At 35.8% G+C, this 14,088-nt stretch overlaps 2 protein-coding genes across 6 annotated transcripts in view; both read right to left on the minus strand.

Annotated features, from left to right (window-relative positions):
• Nucleotides 1–14,088, minus strand: part of hpca (hippocalcin) — an 802,490-nt gene that overhangs the window by 594,685 nt on the left and 193,717 nt on the right. The window lies entirely within an intron of this gene.
• The window catches only part of zbtb8b (zinc finger and BTB domain containing 8B), a 67,364-nt gene that overhangs the window by 8,418 nt on the left and 44,858 nt on the right, over nucleotides 1–14,088 (minus strand). For 2 of the 5 annotated variants that reach the window (XM_087294390.2, XM_087294391.1), the window contains exon 3: nucleotides 4,216–5,270. In XM_087294390.2, the coding sequence (XP_087150516.1) occupies nucleotides 4,216–5,270 (1,055 nt within the window). Of the gene's footprint in view, nucleotides 1–1,104; nucleotides 3,398–3,454; nucleotides 5,271–7,510; nucleotides 7,608–14,088 lie in introns of those variants that run through there. The other 3 variants (XR_015515900.1, NM_001328347.2, XR_015515899.2) reach the window with 3 other exon arrangements.

Here is a 14,088-nt window from a genome sequence, read left to right on the forward strand (position 1 = left end):
TTATTAGCAGATACCCATAGGTTGGCTGATATATTGTGCATCACTAGTTGTATTCTTCATTAAAATGTTATTTGCAAGCACTTATTTTGAATAGTGCTACCTATAGAAAAACATTACCCTGTGCCAGTCTGCAACTGCAAATATGTCATTATGTGATAGGAAGTTTGTGCTCTTGACTGTCAGGAAAGAATGTTGCAATTAATGTTCAGTTTCTTACACAGACTGAACTTAACTTTATAAGACCTCAATATATCCTCATAAGCCACAGGTATTCATTGTATCTTTACTTCATGTGTTTTTTGACTCTAAAACCACAGAGACTTGCATTGAATGAATCACCAAGGACCAAAGTAAAAAAGGACTTTAATAATCTACTGAAGAAAATATTTCCTGGATGCCTTGAGCACAACTAAATCAAGAGCAAATGATCATTTTCATAAATCTTTTACTTTAGCATTTGTCGTTTTGGCATCAATATCGCAATGCGTGAATCTGCAATAGTCACCACAGAATCTGCAATGTGGAATCAGGATTAGGGTTGACCGGGCAGATACAACAGTTCAGAAAGCATGACAGTGGAGTTGTTTCAGTTAAACCATAATGAATTACGTTTATCTGTTGTGTGTTTATAAGGCTTGTGTACAAGGAATTACTACATTATTTAGCTTTAAATGTCTCGTGAAGTGCTTTGAAATGTGCATTTTTATTTAAAGTTTAACAATCTCAACCGAAACACTAACAGATGGTGAACCAGTGTAGCTCCTCCCCTTTTTATAAAACAGCCAACAGCATTTTGCTTTATCACCGTTTTGCCAGTGAGAGTGGTCGAGCTCAAGCACTTTAAATGAGAAGCGTTTTGAAGGAGGTGAGGCCTGTCAGATACTAGAGAGCATGTGATTGGTTCTGATTTGATGAGAAACTGAAGTATGAAGGCGAAAGTAACAAACTACAAGCCTTACGTGTTTATATCAGTTTTTTATCATCTAAACGTGAATTTTGTCACTGTTTTGGAGCACGCTAGATAATAGATATCCTAAGAACTAACAATATTAATACTAACATCTAAAAAACTTTATTTTTATTTCATGGGAGCTTTAACAAAGATTTATTTTTATTTATACAATGAAGACTATACAATTTTATTACACTTGAGTATTTTAATTTCTGTACCTGAATAGTTAGACTCTTTTATTTATATTGTTGTTCTACTGTATTTATCTATGCTGGTGTAAGCTAAGAAAATATTATTTACTATTCCTTCCATGCTAATAAAGGACTACCGGGACATTTCAAACACAGGAGGAGTCCTCCTGGCGTGGCATCGTTTCTCACAGCTCCAATACACCTCTCTGCTATTTATCTTATAGAAACCATGTGCTTTTCACCATACTGGTTTGGTGTTATTTGGCGGTTTATGACTTCAGCGTTTTAGTGATGAAATCAACAGAGACATTGATGTATTTCAATAAACACTCTATTTACTATTGTTGAGTCTTGGCCTGAGGAGAGTATGTTAATGTACTTCTCACCCACTTGATCTCTTCAACTTTGCTTTGATGTTTAGTTGGTTTGGGGGTAGGAATTTCACTCATGTTTGACAATGTTGGCTCAGGGTATAAGAAGGAAAGGTAACCGTTGATCAGTGAGAATAGCTTTTAGGCCCCATTTACACTAATTCGTTGTAGTTTTCAGACAGCTTTTTAAGGATCTTCCGCTATATTTCATCTCACTATAGTTGTTAAATGTGATATTTAATTCATTTAATCTTTAACGACTCCTTGGTCTTTTGAATCTATTACTTGTTCTCAGGTAAGCCGCTTTGGCTAAGCGCAAAGATAAGTTATTATATTAATTTATGTACACTGCCTACACTGATTGTGCTTATTTGACTGATTGCTTGCCTATATTGTATAAACCTATTGTACATTATATTTTTTATAATGGCCATTACTGATTATTAAAACTGATATTCGGCAAAAGAGACAGGACTGTTTAGTATTTTTCGAAAAAATTAAATAAGCAATTAAGTTATAGGCTTCGTTGTGTTATAAAAATGTAGCCACACGATGCCTTTACATTTTTAGTGTTTGTTAAGTTAAAATCAAAATCGGCAGTTCCTCCTTATATCATGTTTTCATTTTATCGTTAAGACAGTGAAACAACGTAGCCAAGGTGATGTGAATAGGGTTATAAAGTACACTGTTTTTACCCGGTGTTTCCTTGTGAGTTTGTTTTCGATATGAAACTTGCAAAGTCAGAACTTAAGGAAGGGTGCAAGACTAAACTTTGTGCACTAGCCTAATATTGATGAAAATTCCTCAATCAGAAATGCCTCTTTTTTTAGATGTCTCAATTTTGCTCAGTCAGATAAATAATTGATTTAAACACGCCATCCTTCAAATGCTTTCTGTTTTTGATTATTGGTTCAGGGGTGTCATTGTTTGAGAAAAGACGAGTGTTTCCTAAAACCGTAGTTTCTCGTTTGCAGATCCATCATTTGAACCACGTTAGTTGTAACGTAAGACATCCATAATGATGCTCTAAACAGGATGGGGTAACAACTTCCTAAGAGAAAATCCCCATAACTTTTTTGTGCAAATTATATTGTTTTACATGCACTCGCATTTTTATATATTTTTTAAATATCGAATATTAGTTTAGGTAAAAACATGCACTCGTTGTTATTTTTGTTAATAGAATATGTAAACGGCACATATAAAGGTCAATTTTACCTTTAAAAATATTACTGAGAATATTTCATATTTTATTCTAAAACATAAAACCCCTTAAAAAAAGCTAACATTTATTCTAATCCCATATATAAACCATCACGTTAATGGTTTTAATTTGTAGTAGGCTATTTATTGAGGAATAAAAAAGAATATTCTACTTAATAATAAAATTGTTTATACCAAACCACTGCAGAAATGTTCTAGCATATAGGCCCAATGCAGCAGTATACATTTTTTAAATAAATAGCTTAAGCTACTTTAAATTAAAATTATTAACGTCTGCTATATAATTTTGTTTTTACAAGCTTTGGAGACATATCGTAGATTCTGCTTTCCATAGGTCACCTATAGCTTTCGTCAAGAGCCACGGCTGCGTTCAAAAGGAAATAAATGATTTCAAAGTGCACAATGAAGGGAACGCAATTGTCAATATCAAAATCACTCAAACTGAACTGTAAAGAATACTTTAAGAGGAAAAATAACGCAAGCGAGATGACTTTAATGTATTTTTTTTTATTTTGAGGTTAAATGTTGGAACGTTCAGAACGAATTATACGGTGGGCAAGAGAGTTTAACGCGCTGCAATTTAAGAAAACGCATGCATTTACAAAAAACACCAGCAAATTAAAAAAACGATCTTTATTGTTGCACAGGTGTTGCAAATTCTCACAAAACAAACAACTGAATGTTCACGTAACACATCGGAAATGTTTCAAGGGGACCCAAAACCATTAAGCCGTGTAATCAGGATATTAAAATAAACGAAAAACAACTCGCCTTTCAAAGATCACCAATCACTTCACTGAGCAACAGTCACGGCATAATAACACATCCATATCTCAGCAGGGTACTTCATGTTTTTGGGTTCCCCTGAAACATTTCCTATGTGTTGCGTGGATATTTGCAAGTGTTGTGACCAATTTGCTGCGCTTTTCTTTAGTTTGTGTTGACCAATTTGCAACATGTGTGCTGTCAAATTTATGAAAATCGTTTCTTAATTTGCTGGTGTTTTTTGTAATTGCATGTGCTTTCTTAAATTGCAGCACGTTAAGCTCTCTCAGCCATTGTAGAATAATGCTTAAGGGGGATAACTGGGTGCAAACATACAAGTAGAGGTGTAGTTGCAAACATACAAGTTTGCAACGAAGTTTGAGAATGTCCGTTGGAATGATGGATTGGGAAACACCAAATCAACGAACTATGTTTGTAACTATGTTTGCAACTGGTGGCCTTAGTTGGCTAACAATGGTTTTCGGAAACACACCTCAGAATAGCAGCGTACGCTTCAAGCCTTACACTGGTAATTCATTTATTATATTTTCTGCAGATAATGTACTCGTTTACAAAAAAATCCCAAATCAAAATAAAAATATTAATTACTTCCAAACAGAGCTTTTAAAGGTATTTGGTCAAATAAATCGCAATTTACGTTTATTTTTCCCAATATTGTGCAGCCTTATTTTTTTTTTTCTCCATTTCTTACCTGGATCATCTGCATACCAATCGTTCTGAACCTCCATCCCACAGGGACCCGCCGGACCAAGCACCTCATCACCCCGACTGAATCCACTCACATACCCCAAATTCTGTGAAAAGTGTTCATCCCGGTTAGGGTTCATCCCCCCTCTGTACAACACATCTGGAAACTGCTTCATCGGACAGTTAGCAAATGATACAGATGAGTGCTCAGTGCTTGGAGCTGGGCTCGTGTTAACAGTCCTCTCTCCGTCGTGATTTGGGCCTTGATAAAGAGCCGCGTCTTTGGATTCTCTTGAAGATTCACCCTCCTCATCAGGGTCGTATTCAATTTTTGGATGCACCAACCCTAGAAGTAGACCAGGGGTGGATGAGTTGACTAAATCTGGGCCTGGGCTGACCTTGAGGGGAGCGTTGATGGGTGTATGGTTGGGAAATGCTCCTTGGGAGTTTTCGCTTTCGGAGTCTTTACTGCTGGTGTTTGCTGGAGTGCAAACGGCAGCTGTTGGGGCGTCATCGGGACTGAGGGCTTCTGTGACCTGACAGGTCCTTTGGTCGGCTTCTGAAGTGGACGCCACTGGGGTGCAAGTGACCGAAACTGGGGTTGCACTATTATCCAACCCATCCCTTTCCCTGAGTCTCTCGATTTCCCTGTTACAGATCTCCAGGGATGATTTGATGTAGCCCTTGCAAAAGTTCACCACATCGGTCATCTGCAGGTAACTCGCAGCGGACATTATTTCAATGACATTGTCACTGCGAAGGTCCAGGCGTCCTGAATACAGAAAATCAAGGATGAAGGAGAACGCTTCAGCTGTGACGATGTCCAGAGATGCCGTGCTGTGTCTTTGGCCATTGTCTTGCAGGTAATGCACCAGCAAAGCCCGAAAATAACCACTGCTGGCAAAGAGGATATTACGATGTGCTTTGAACACACGTCCCTCCACTATGATGCTGCAGTCACAGAAGAAGTTCCTCTTACGCTGTTCGTTCAGCTCTGACAAGAGCCTGGACAGGTAGGAAGGAACATCCATGTTCACAGTTGAAGAGCCATCCGTTTCTCTGGAAAAGCAGAAATATGAATCAATGGCTGAGAACATATACTTTTATAAACTTCTAAGACGTTAGGGTTAAATCAGTGTTGTTTGTCATTTAGAAAACGCTAATTTAAAGTCGTAAAAAAGTTGCTGAGATATTATATTTCAGTTTGTTGATATATAGATACTTTACAAATTTCCAGGTAAATCAGCAGCAAAAAAAATCTTAGGTGGATAAACCTAGACCGAAGTTAATAGGAAAGTTCCACTAGTATTTTCCACTAGTATTTTAAAAAAAAACCTCCACGTAAGTTTTGTTGGAAAGATAAAAGGAAAAATATTGTGTGAGACTGATAACCACAGTGAGATTTAACCGTAGTTACATTTTATTTGAATTAATTAGGTTTATTTAATTAAATAGCTTAAGTTTAAATCAACATATTCACACTGAATCATGCACTGAATGAGATAATGCGCTCCCCGCAAGAGCAAAACAAAGACTGCAAGCCAGAACCGTACATTTCAGTGGTGAAGGTATTCTCATTATTTTCAATGCATAGCAGAAAAGAAAAAGGGGATTGTTTCAATGGATGTGCTTTTTTTAAGGTAAATGAAGATGTAGGTTATATAGTTTATTGTTAATTGCAAAGGTCCTTTATTAAAAAAAAAAAAAAAAATGAAAGGAAAAAAGAAACTGCAAGTTCTGAAAGAGATTAAGCCTCAAACAGGTAAAAAAAAGTTGCGAAAAGTAACTACTTTCCCAACATGACTTTCACAACACTACTGATAATAGCAACCAGAACAGAGAACAATGTCAAATTTACTGTCGTGGCCATTGACACAGTATTAGAAACATCCTGCATTTGTTTTTTATTTGCATTCAAACACTGCACTGCTTTTCACTTTTCTCCATAAACTTGTATTGGAGCTGCAGCAATGGTTTCTCTGTTTGTCATCCTTTGAGAAAACACATGATGATCGCCTAGTTATGAGAGATGCCAGGGGTGCGCGAGCGCAAAGCTCATTGTAAATGGTAAAGAAAACCACGCGTTTGTCACGTTACGTCAGAAGAACAACACAGGCTAAAACGAGTGCTGTATAGCAGCAGTGAGGAGATTGTAAATAAAGTATGTAAGGATGTCGCCAGAGTGGCTTTTTGATTTCTTTTCTTGTGCATCCTAGACACAAGGAATGTGTCATACAACTTCACAATTTGTAATGTAACGATATGTATTTGAATAATGATGGTTAGTTCCTTTACTTGAAAGTTCAGATCTGATTATCCTAATTTGTTTTGTTCACGGAGTTTGATGTTTACTGTATAATTAATATTCACACCTTGCAGATGTTGATCTACCTTTACCATTGCACACACTTTGTAACATTTTATTTATCAAGTTTAAGAGTCTCTTTAACATTTGTTTATTTTATAAGAGATCAGATTCTAAATATTTTTGAAGATTTTTGAAAAATAAAACATTGCCTTAGTAATGTTAGTAAATTAAAACAAAGTGGTTAAATAAAAAAAATCCCAATACTCCTAAATGTAATGTTTAAAAAAATTCAATAATTATCGATATCGTGTTAATTTTTTTTTTTTTTTGCAAAAAATCCCAGCCCTAATTTAGGTAACATTAAAGTCGTTTTATATTCTCAAATCCGTTCATTTGAAATGATCCCTATATAGTTTACTACGCTAATTAGAATATTTAGTCTAAAATCACAATTAACTATGACTTCAAAACAGCATTAATACTATTTATTTGACTGTGAACAATGTTGTACTTTAGTCATTGGCTGATAATATGATTTCCCTATTTAGCATTTGCAAATAATACATTTAAGAAACTATAAATTTTAAGGATTAAGTCTGAATGTGCGAATATAAAACCAACTTTACCTCAATGACAGTACACCATAAGTCACATTTAACACGTGCTTATGTATAGAGAGAACAGTATAGAGTTCCGCTATTTATAGAAAACGTAGAGATTACTATACGTTATCCCCTATACGTTACAATAAAAAACAATACCAAATCGAGTAGTTAAAATTGACGATTAACAGAAATTATATTTTATGAATCGTCCCGTTTTCCAGCAATGCAGTACCGAGCGATTTACGAGAGGCGCCAGCGAGGATTAAGAAAAAGCAATCCGCTGCAGTGAATTAAACCCAGCGCACACATTCAAACAGTGAACGGAAACTTCAACTGACGACTCTGCTCAAAGCCGATATTTGGACTCCAGCAATGTTTATACTTACATTCAGCTTTGGGCTAGGTTGTTGTTGTTCATGGTGAGCTTTTAAAAATGTCTACCCAATTGACAGCTTCCTGCCTTCTACGTTGTACTTCCGGGGCATCTGAAATCAATCCCTATGTACTATATAGTGCACTACGCCGACTATCGTCATTTCATCCATTCATTAATATTCAGATTGCTCTTTGAAATTAGGAAATCAGTCTAATCTAACCGGCGCTCAGAGGATGGATTGGAGGTTTTAAATTTCAAAGATTTCATAACTTTAGTTAATTTAGATTTAATGCTTACAAAGATGTCTCTGTAGTAATAACTCAATTTGGTGCCTATCGTTACTATATTCCCAATGTTATTGTTGATAAATTAGGTGGCTCAGACTTTCTTTTAAAATGTAATTTCATCCCTTCTAAATTGCCAATGTCCCTGTCTAACTTTCACAAGTTTTACTTGATTGGAAATTGTGTCACGTGCGCAATAATTCAACAATTTCACCCACACAAAGAAATTATTTGGAGTAATTTTAATGTCTTAATTAGTGGGAAATCTCTTTTTATTGATAGGTGGTTTGAAAGAGGAATTGTTTTTGTTTTGGACTTAAAAAAATTATGGCAAAAAATGATGGCAATGATGGCAATCAAGATGTACATTTTTCTAGATCAATTTTTCTGACAGCATTCAATGGAGGAGAGCGTTCAGTATATCCAACAAAATAAGAGAGATACATTTTTAGATTTTGCAAAATGAATATCCAACAAATTTCCAAATTGCTAATTATTTTGATAAATCTATTTTGTTTACTTTCTGCAAAATACATGAAGAAACTTTATTTCACTTATTCTATAGTTTCACTCACGCTAAACGTCTTTGAAATAACATTATTTTTTATTTATCATCCTTATTTTTATCCATATATTATTTTATAAAAGATATATTACTGAATTTCTCTAGTAATGGTCATGCTGTCTATCTTATTGTTAATTTTTGTGGTACACTGTATGTTTTTTATACGCAAAAATAAGTTCCTAAAGGCAATACCTAGATTTAATACCTTTCTTGCTGAAATTTCATTCAACATTGAATCTCTTAAGCTTATTAATAAGAAGATTAAGTTTCTTCAAGCTTTTGATGATCTTTTCCTTAATGATTGAGGCTTTGTAAAGTTTTCTTTATTTCCTAATCTTTTTGTTGTTGTATTTTCTCTTCAATGCAGTGATCTTAATTTTCTTTTATTCAAGAAAAAAAGAAGTACTCTATGGTAATTCATGAAACCCAGGGAATTTAGGATCCAGGGTCAGGGGCATATGAAACAATGATTTGGCAGTTTTAGCGATTGTAATTTTCTGGGAAAACAAACAAAATGATTTACAATTTTAAAGAGAGATATCGAAAATTGATAGGCGGCCTGTGGCAACCCTAGATTAATAAAGGGACTAAGCCGGAAAAAATGAATGAATAAAAAATTGATAGAATAAAATAAAAATAATATTTGAATTGGGTAAGCTAAATTGTCTGTAGTGTATGAGTGTGAATGAGAGTGTATGGGTGTTTCCCAGTGATGGGTTTCGGCTGGAAGGGCTAACACTATGTAAAACGTGCTGGAAAGGTTGGTGGTTCATTCCGCTGTGGCGACCCCAGATTAATAAAAGGACTAAGCTGAAAAGAAAATGAATGAAATGAATGAATGAATGTGTAATGAATGACGGCGTGTATGATTTAAAAACCAATTTATAAAGTCATTTTTTGCTACCTTTATTTCCACTTTTGTGCTGGAAACATATTAAAAACATTCTCTAAATATATTTTATTATTTATAGTCCCTTTATTTATTAGGGGTCACAACAGCAGAATGAACCACCAACTTATCCAGAATATGTTTTTCACAGTAAATCCCCTTTCAGCCGCTGCCCTGTGGGAAACACCCATCGTTAACACTCATATACGGCTAATTTAGTTAATCCAATTCACCTAGCACCTGTCTTTGGACTGTGGGGGAAACTGGAGCACCTTGAAAAAACCCACACCAACACAGGGAGAACATGCAAACTCAGAAACACTAACTGGCCCAGCCGGGGCTCAAGGTGACAGTGCTAAGCACTGAGCTACCGTGTCGCCCCTCTAAAATATTTTATATGTTTAAATGAATGTTTATTGTTATTAAATTGTTGATGCTTGTTTTTTTTTTTTTATTTCTTCATTTCCTTCTTGGTGCTGGAAACTTTTGGACTTTATCAATGTTGTGGATGAAACAACTGAAGCATTCTTTAAATGTCTTCTTTTGTAATGCAATCAATTTCATTGAGAACATTTCCTTAACGTTTTCTGTTGAATGACACAATGTCATAGCAAGCTCATTTTAACAAACCTGTATGATTTCCTGGTTGCAGGAATGAGGTTGCAAAAAAAGGATGAGGTTGCAAAAAATTAAAAGAATGTTTTTGCTATTTTTGGCCCGTATGATCTAAGCTTGGACTGTCCAAAAGTTTCCAGCACCAGAAAGAAAATAAAATACAATTGAGCAAAAACAACAACACATTAACAAATACTGTGGTTGCCAAGTCTTATCTTGTTCAGTATTTTAATTTTGTATAACAAAGAGGCATACATTTAAGTGGCTCTCTGCATTTAATCAGTAGGTTTTAATGATATTATTGAAAGATACTATTTAATTTGAACTCATCCAACATGTCTTTACGAAAAACTCCTTTTAATATGACTGAAAATAGCTTAAAATGGTGCACCTTAATGGTCTCTCACGATGTGCACGTTAGCCCATTTTATTTGTCGCCCTCTGAGAAAAACAATAGTTTGTTGCCTTCTATTGATAGGATGTAAAATCACTAAATCCTAATGGACTACAGTGTAAAAAATGCTTGGTTCCACACAATTCCTTCATGTTGTCCAAACAAAAAAAATCCATTATGTTAACTTAATCTTTTTTTTTTTTTTACAAACTTAAGTTGATGCAACATAAAGCAATTAAGTTGTACCAAAAAACGTGAAGGAATTGTGTTGTCTGCACTGAAACAAATATTTTTTTTGAGTGTATGATGTCCCAAAATACACATTTATTAAAAATAAATGTATTTGTTTTAATGGTATGCAGTGTTGGATAAAGTTACTTTTGATTGTCTTTAAATTGTCGTTGTCTTTAAATATGTTTTTTTCTTTCCTTTTAACATTATAATCTTAAGATTGTAATATATCACTTTTTACCCAACACTGTTAATTTGCATGTTAAATGTATTTCAAGAGTTCACACTTAGCTGATGATTGATTATAGAGCTTGTTTGGCATGCTGTCCTGGGGGAGAGCCCTGAACTCATAAGATCCTCGAGCCTGGGGCTCCCTCCCATTAGCAAGGCGAGAGGGGAGTTTGAGCTCAGGTAGATCTCGAGAACTCCCCTGCTGTAGTTACTAATGAAGAGATAGTGATTGCTCTTAAAAGACAATTACTTACTAGGAGCACGTCTATGGTGTTGATTAGGATTAGTCAATTATGTTAAGTTGCATGTTTTTGGATAGTGGGAGAAAACCGGGGAACCCAGGGAAAACCTACGTGAGCATGAGGAGAACCTGTAAACAGAAGCGTCGGCTGACTTGGTAAGGACTAGAACCAGTGACATTTTTGCTGTGAGGCTACAGTGCTAACCACTGGGCCACCGTGCCACCCATCTAGAAAAGGAGGAGGAGTAGGGGGAAGGAGGGATTCTTCAAAACCAAGATGGCTGTCATATGGACCTTATGGTATCTATATTGGCTTATGAATCTGATCTATAGTCTGATTGGTAAATCATAAATTGAATAATGCGGGGCCAGCTGCAAGCAATCATAAGCACATAATCCTCTCGAAATTAGTTTATTAAAAAACTTCACATATTGTATGGCTTATATTTTTTGGCAGTGTTGTAAGTTGTGTAAAACAGCATTAATCCTATTAATTAAGTGTGAAACTTGAAATTGATTGGCCACAAGAGAAATCAAATAGAAATCTATTCTTGAACAAATGTGTATTTGATTTTTTTGACACTCGAATAATAACTGACTGATATTATAACCAGTTAAACAAAATAATAACTGACTAATATTATAGCCTTGTGCAAAATATTTGGTCATGAAATCCATAAACAGAGTACTGAACTAGCAGTTTAAGAAGATATTTGTGCCATAATTTACATATCAATCTCAGACAAATTATAATTTCAAACTTATAAAAATGTATTTAAAAATCACTTTGTTAAACTTTTCGATGTCAAACATTGATTGTGCAAGAGATCAAGGTCCCATAACGCAATTTGTAAATGTAAATAAATGGAAAACGAATCACAAAACAGGAAACTGTTAAACAGTCCTCATGAAAAAAAGATAAGCCCACAGTCTCTTCCAATTAGAACACATTTACCAGGGATCACCACAGTGGAATGAACCACCAAGTATTTTGCCATGTTTTTTATGTGGCGGATGCCCTTCCAGCCGCAACCAATCAGAACTATTAGAAATTAGTTACTAGTTAAATAATGCTATTAGTAACTAATTAGTTGATTAATCCATTCATTTTTCTTTGGCTTAGTCCCTTATTTATCAGGGGTCACTATGGTGGAATGAACCACCAATTATTCTGCAATGTTTTTTTTATGCGGGGGATGCACTTCAAGTATCAACCAATCAGATCTGTTAGTAATTAATAATCAAGTTATTAGTAACTAATAAAACAATTCACTCATTTGTTTTCCTTCGGCTAAGTCCTTTATTTATCAGGGGTCGCCACAGTGGAATGAACCACCAATTATACAGAAAGTGCTATACAAATATACTTGAATTGAACTATACCATGTAAACAAATTAATGCAGACAGTGCAGTTAACACTCTCACCAGACGAGGGAGCAAAAATCCCTGAAACTGCTGGCAGTGTCAAGAGTTTCAGCAAGTGCACATTTCCAGGCCTGTGACACAGACGACAGAGTGATGAACAGCACATTCATGAGAAGTAGTTTATTTTTCAGCATGGTGGTCAACCACTATTGTCAGTGCGAGATGACAAACTCTGAAATAGATCCCACTCCTACTGGGGACTGATGTCTTCACAATGCCTGTATCCTAACATGGCCGTTCTGCCAGCTCATGTCAGACCATGTGCCTTACCCCCATTGTCTCCAATGGAATGCGTGTTTATTTGCTCTCTTTAGCCTGAAAATAGCTGTTTTTTAACGTTTGGACCGAGATAAAACAAACATGTAGTTCCTGCGGGCCGCACCGCACCCATGCATCACAATCCACAGCGCTCGCAAGTGATTTTTAACACTGATGGGTCACCGGGTGAGTTATTTGTTTGCTGAATTTTCCCAGGGTAAAGCCACAGAGCACAAAGGCTTCATGGTGGCCCCTCGAAACCGCAGGGTAGGCGAGTGGACATAAGCCGCCATACACCCTCTTTTGAAAATGAAATTTATAGCACCTCATAAAACTCTATTCATCCTTATAATTCCTATATACAAACCAGAGTGTTGTGCCCGAATGCTGTAAACTTGAAACTACCCTGAATCAAACGCTGATGTTCATACTTTAAGATGAAGTGTTCACCGAAATGAGTGCTTTTGATTCGCCCCTTTTCAATGTTTTGAATCGCAAATATGGTTTTCGGGCCATTCCCAATGTTTCTGTATATTAGATTTGAAGAATGCAAGTCAATAATTTACTGTCATCATGAGCAGATAGACTGTAGTGTGAAAGTAAGAAAACTTTTTTTAATTTCCGCTGTTAAAAAATCAGCTTTGCTATCACAGGAACAAACTGCTTTTCAAAGCAAAACAGATAATTGTTGTTAGAAATTTTACATTCTAAGAAATAAGTAAAACAACACTCTGGGGTACTGTCTTTACAGGTTGGTACTCTAATTTACATGACCAACTTAGACTATATAGTTTAAAACTACTAAAAGTCTCAACATAGGCTCATTCTGAAAACGTACCCCTATATATATGTTTCTGGAGATTGTGAATTATGTAGCCAGAAGAATGTATGGCTGCATTTCATTTTTTAAATAAGCACTATGGTGCGGTATGACGCAGTTCCTGACTGCTTACCTCGGCTTTCCCGCTGTTACCAGCTTGTCCAGTTAGCTTGCCATGTACTTCGGCAGACGCAGAAAGGAGATGACCACGATGACGGGGTTCCAGTTCAGTGAAAAACGATTCCAGAAAGCAGGTAAGACAAAAACAAATCCAAAAAATAAAATAAACAAGTAAATAGGAAGGTGAAAATGTGGTAAAACAGGGTAAAGTCAGGCGAGGGCATTTCTTTTTCTGCATTGCATTTTAAATTTGTTGGTTGGGTTTAGGGAAGTGGGTGGGAGGGTCAATGGGTGCTTTTTAAAATACTATTGGTTGGGTTTAGGGAAGGGGGAGGGTGGGTCAGGTGATTGGTCAGTCATTCAGTCAGTCAGTCAACAGCAGCCTCTAGTGGATTTACGTGAGAACACTCACGAGAGAAATTTGAGATTTGAAAAAGCGTACACAGCGACATATCTGGCGGTCTCCGAAAAAATTTATATAGAGGTAGGTTTTCAGAATGAGCTTGGGTTGAAA

The sequence above is a fragment of the Danio rerio genome, chromosome 19 (genome assembly GCF_052040795.2).
Source record: "Danio rerio strain M-AB ecotype USA chromosome 19, GRCz13ab, whole genome shotgun sequence".
Lineage (NCBI taxonomy): Eukaryota > Metazoa > Chordata > Actinopteri > Cypriniformes > Danionidae > Danio > Danio rerio.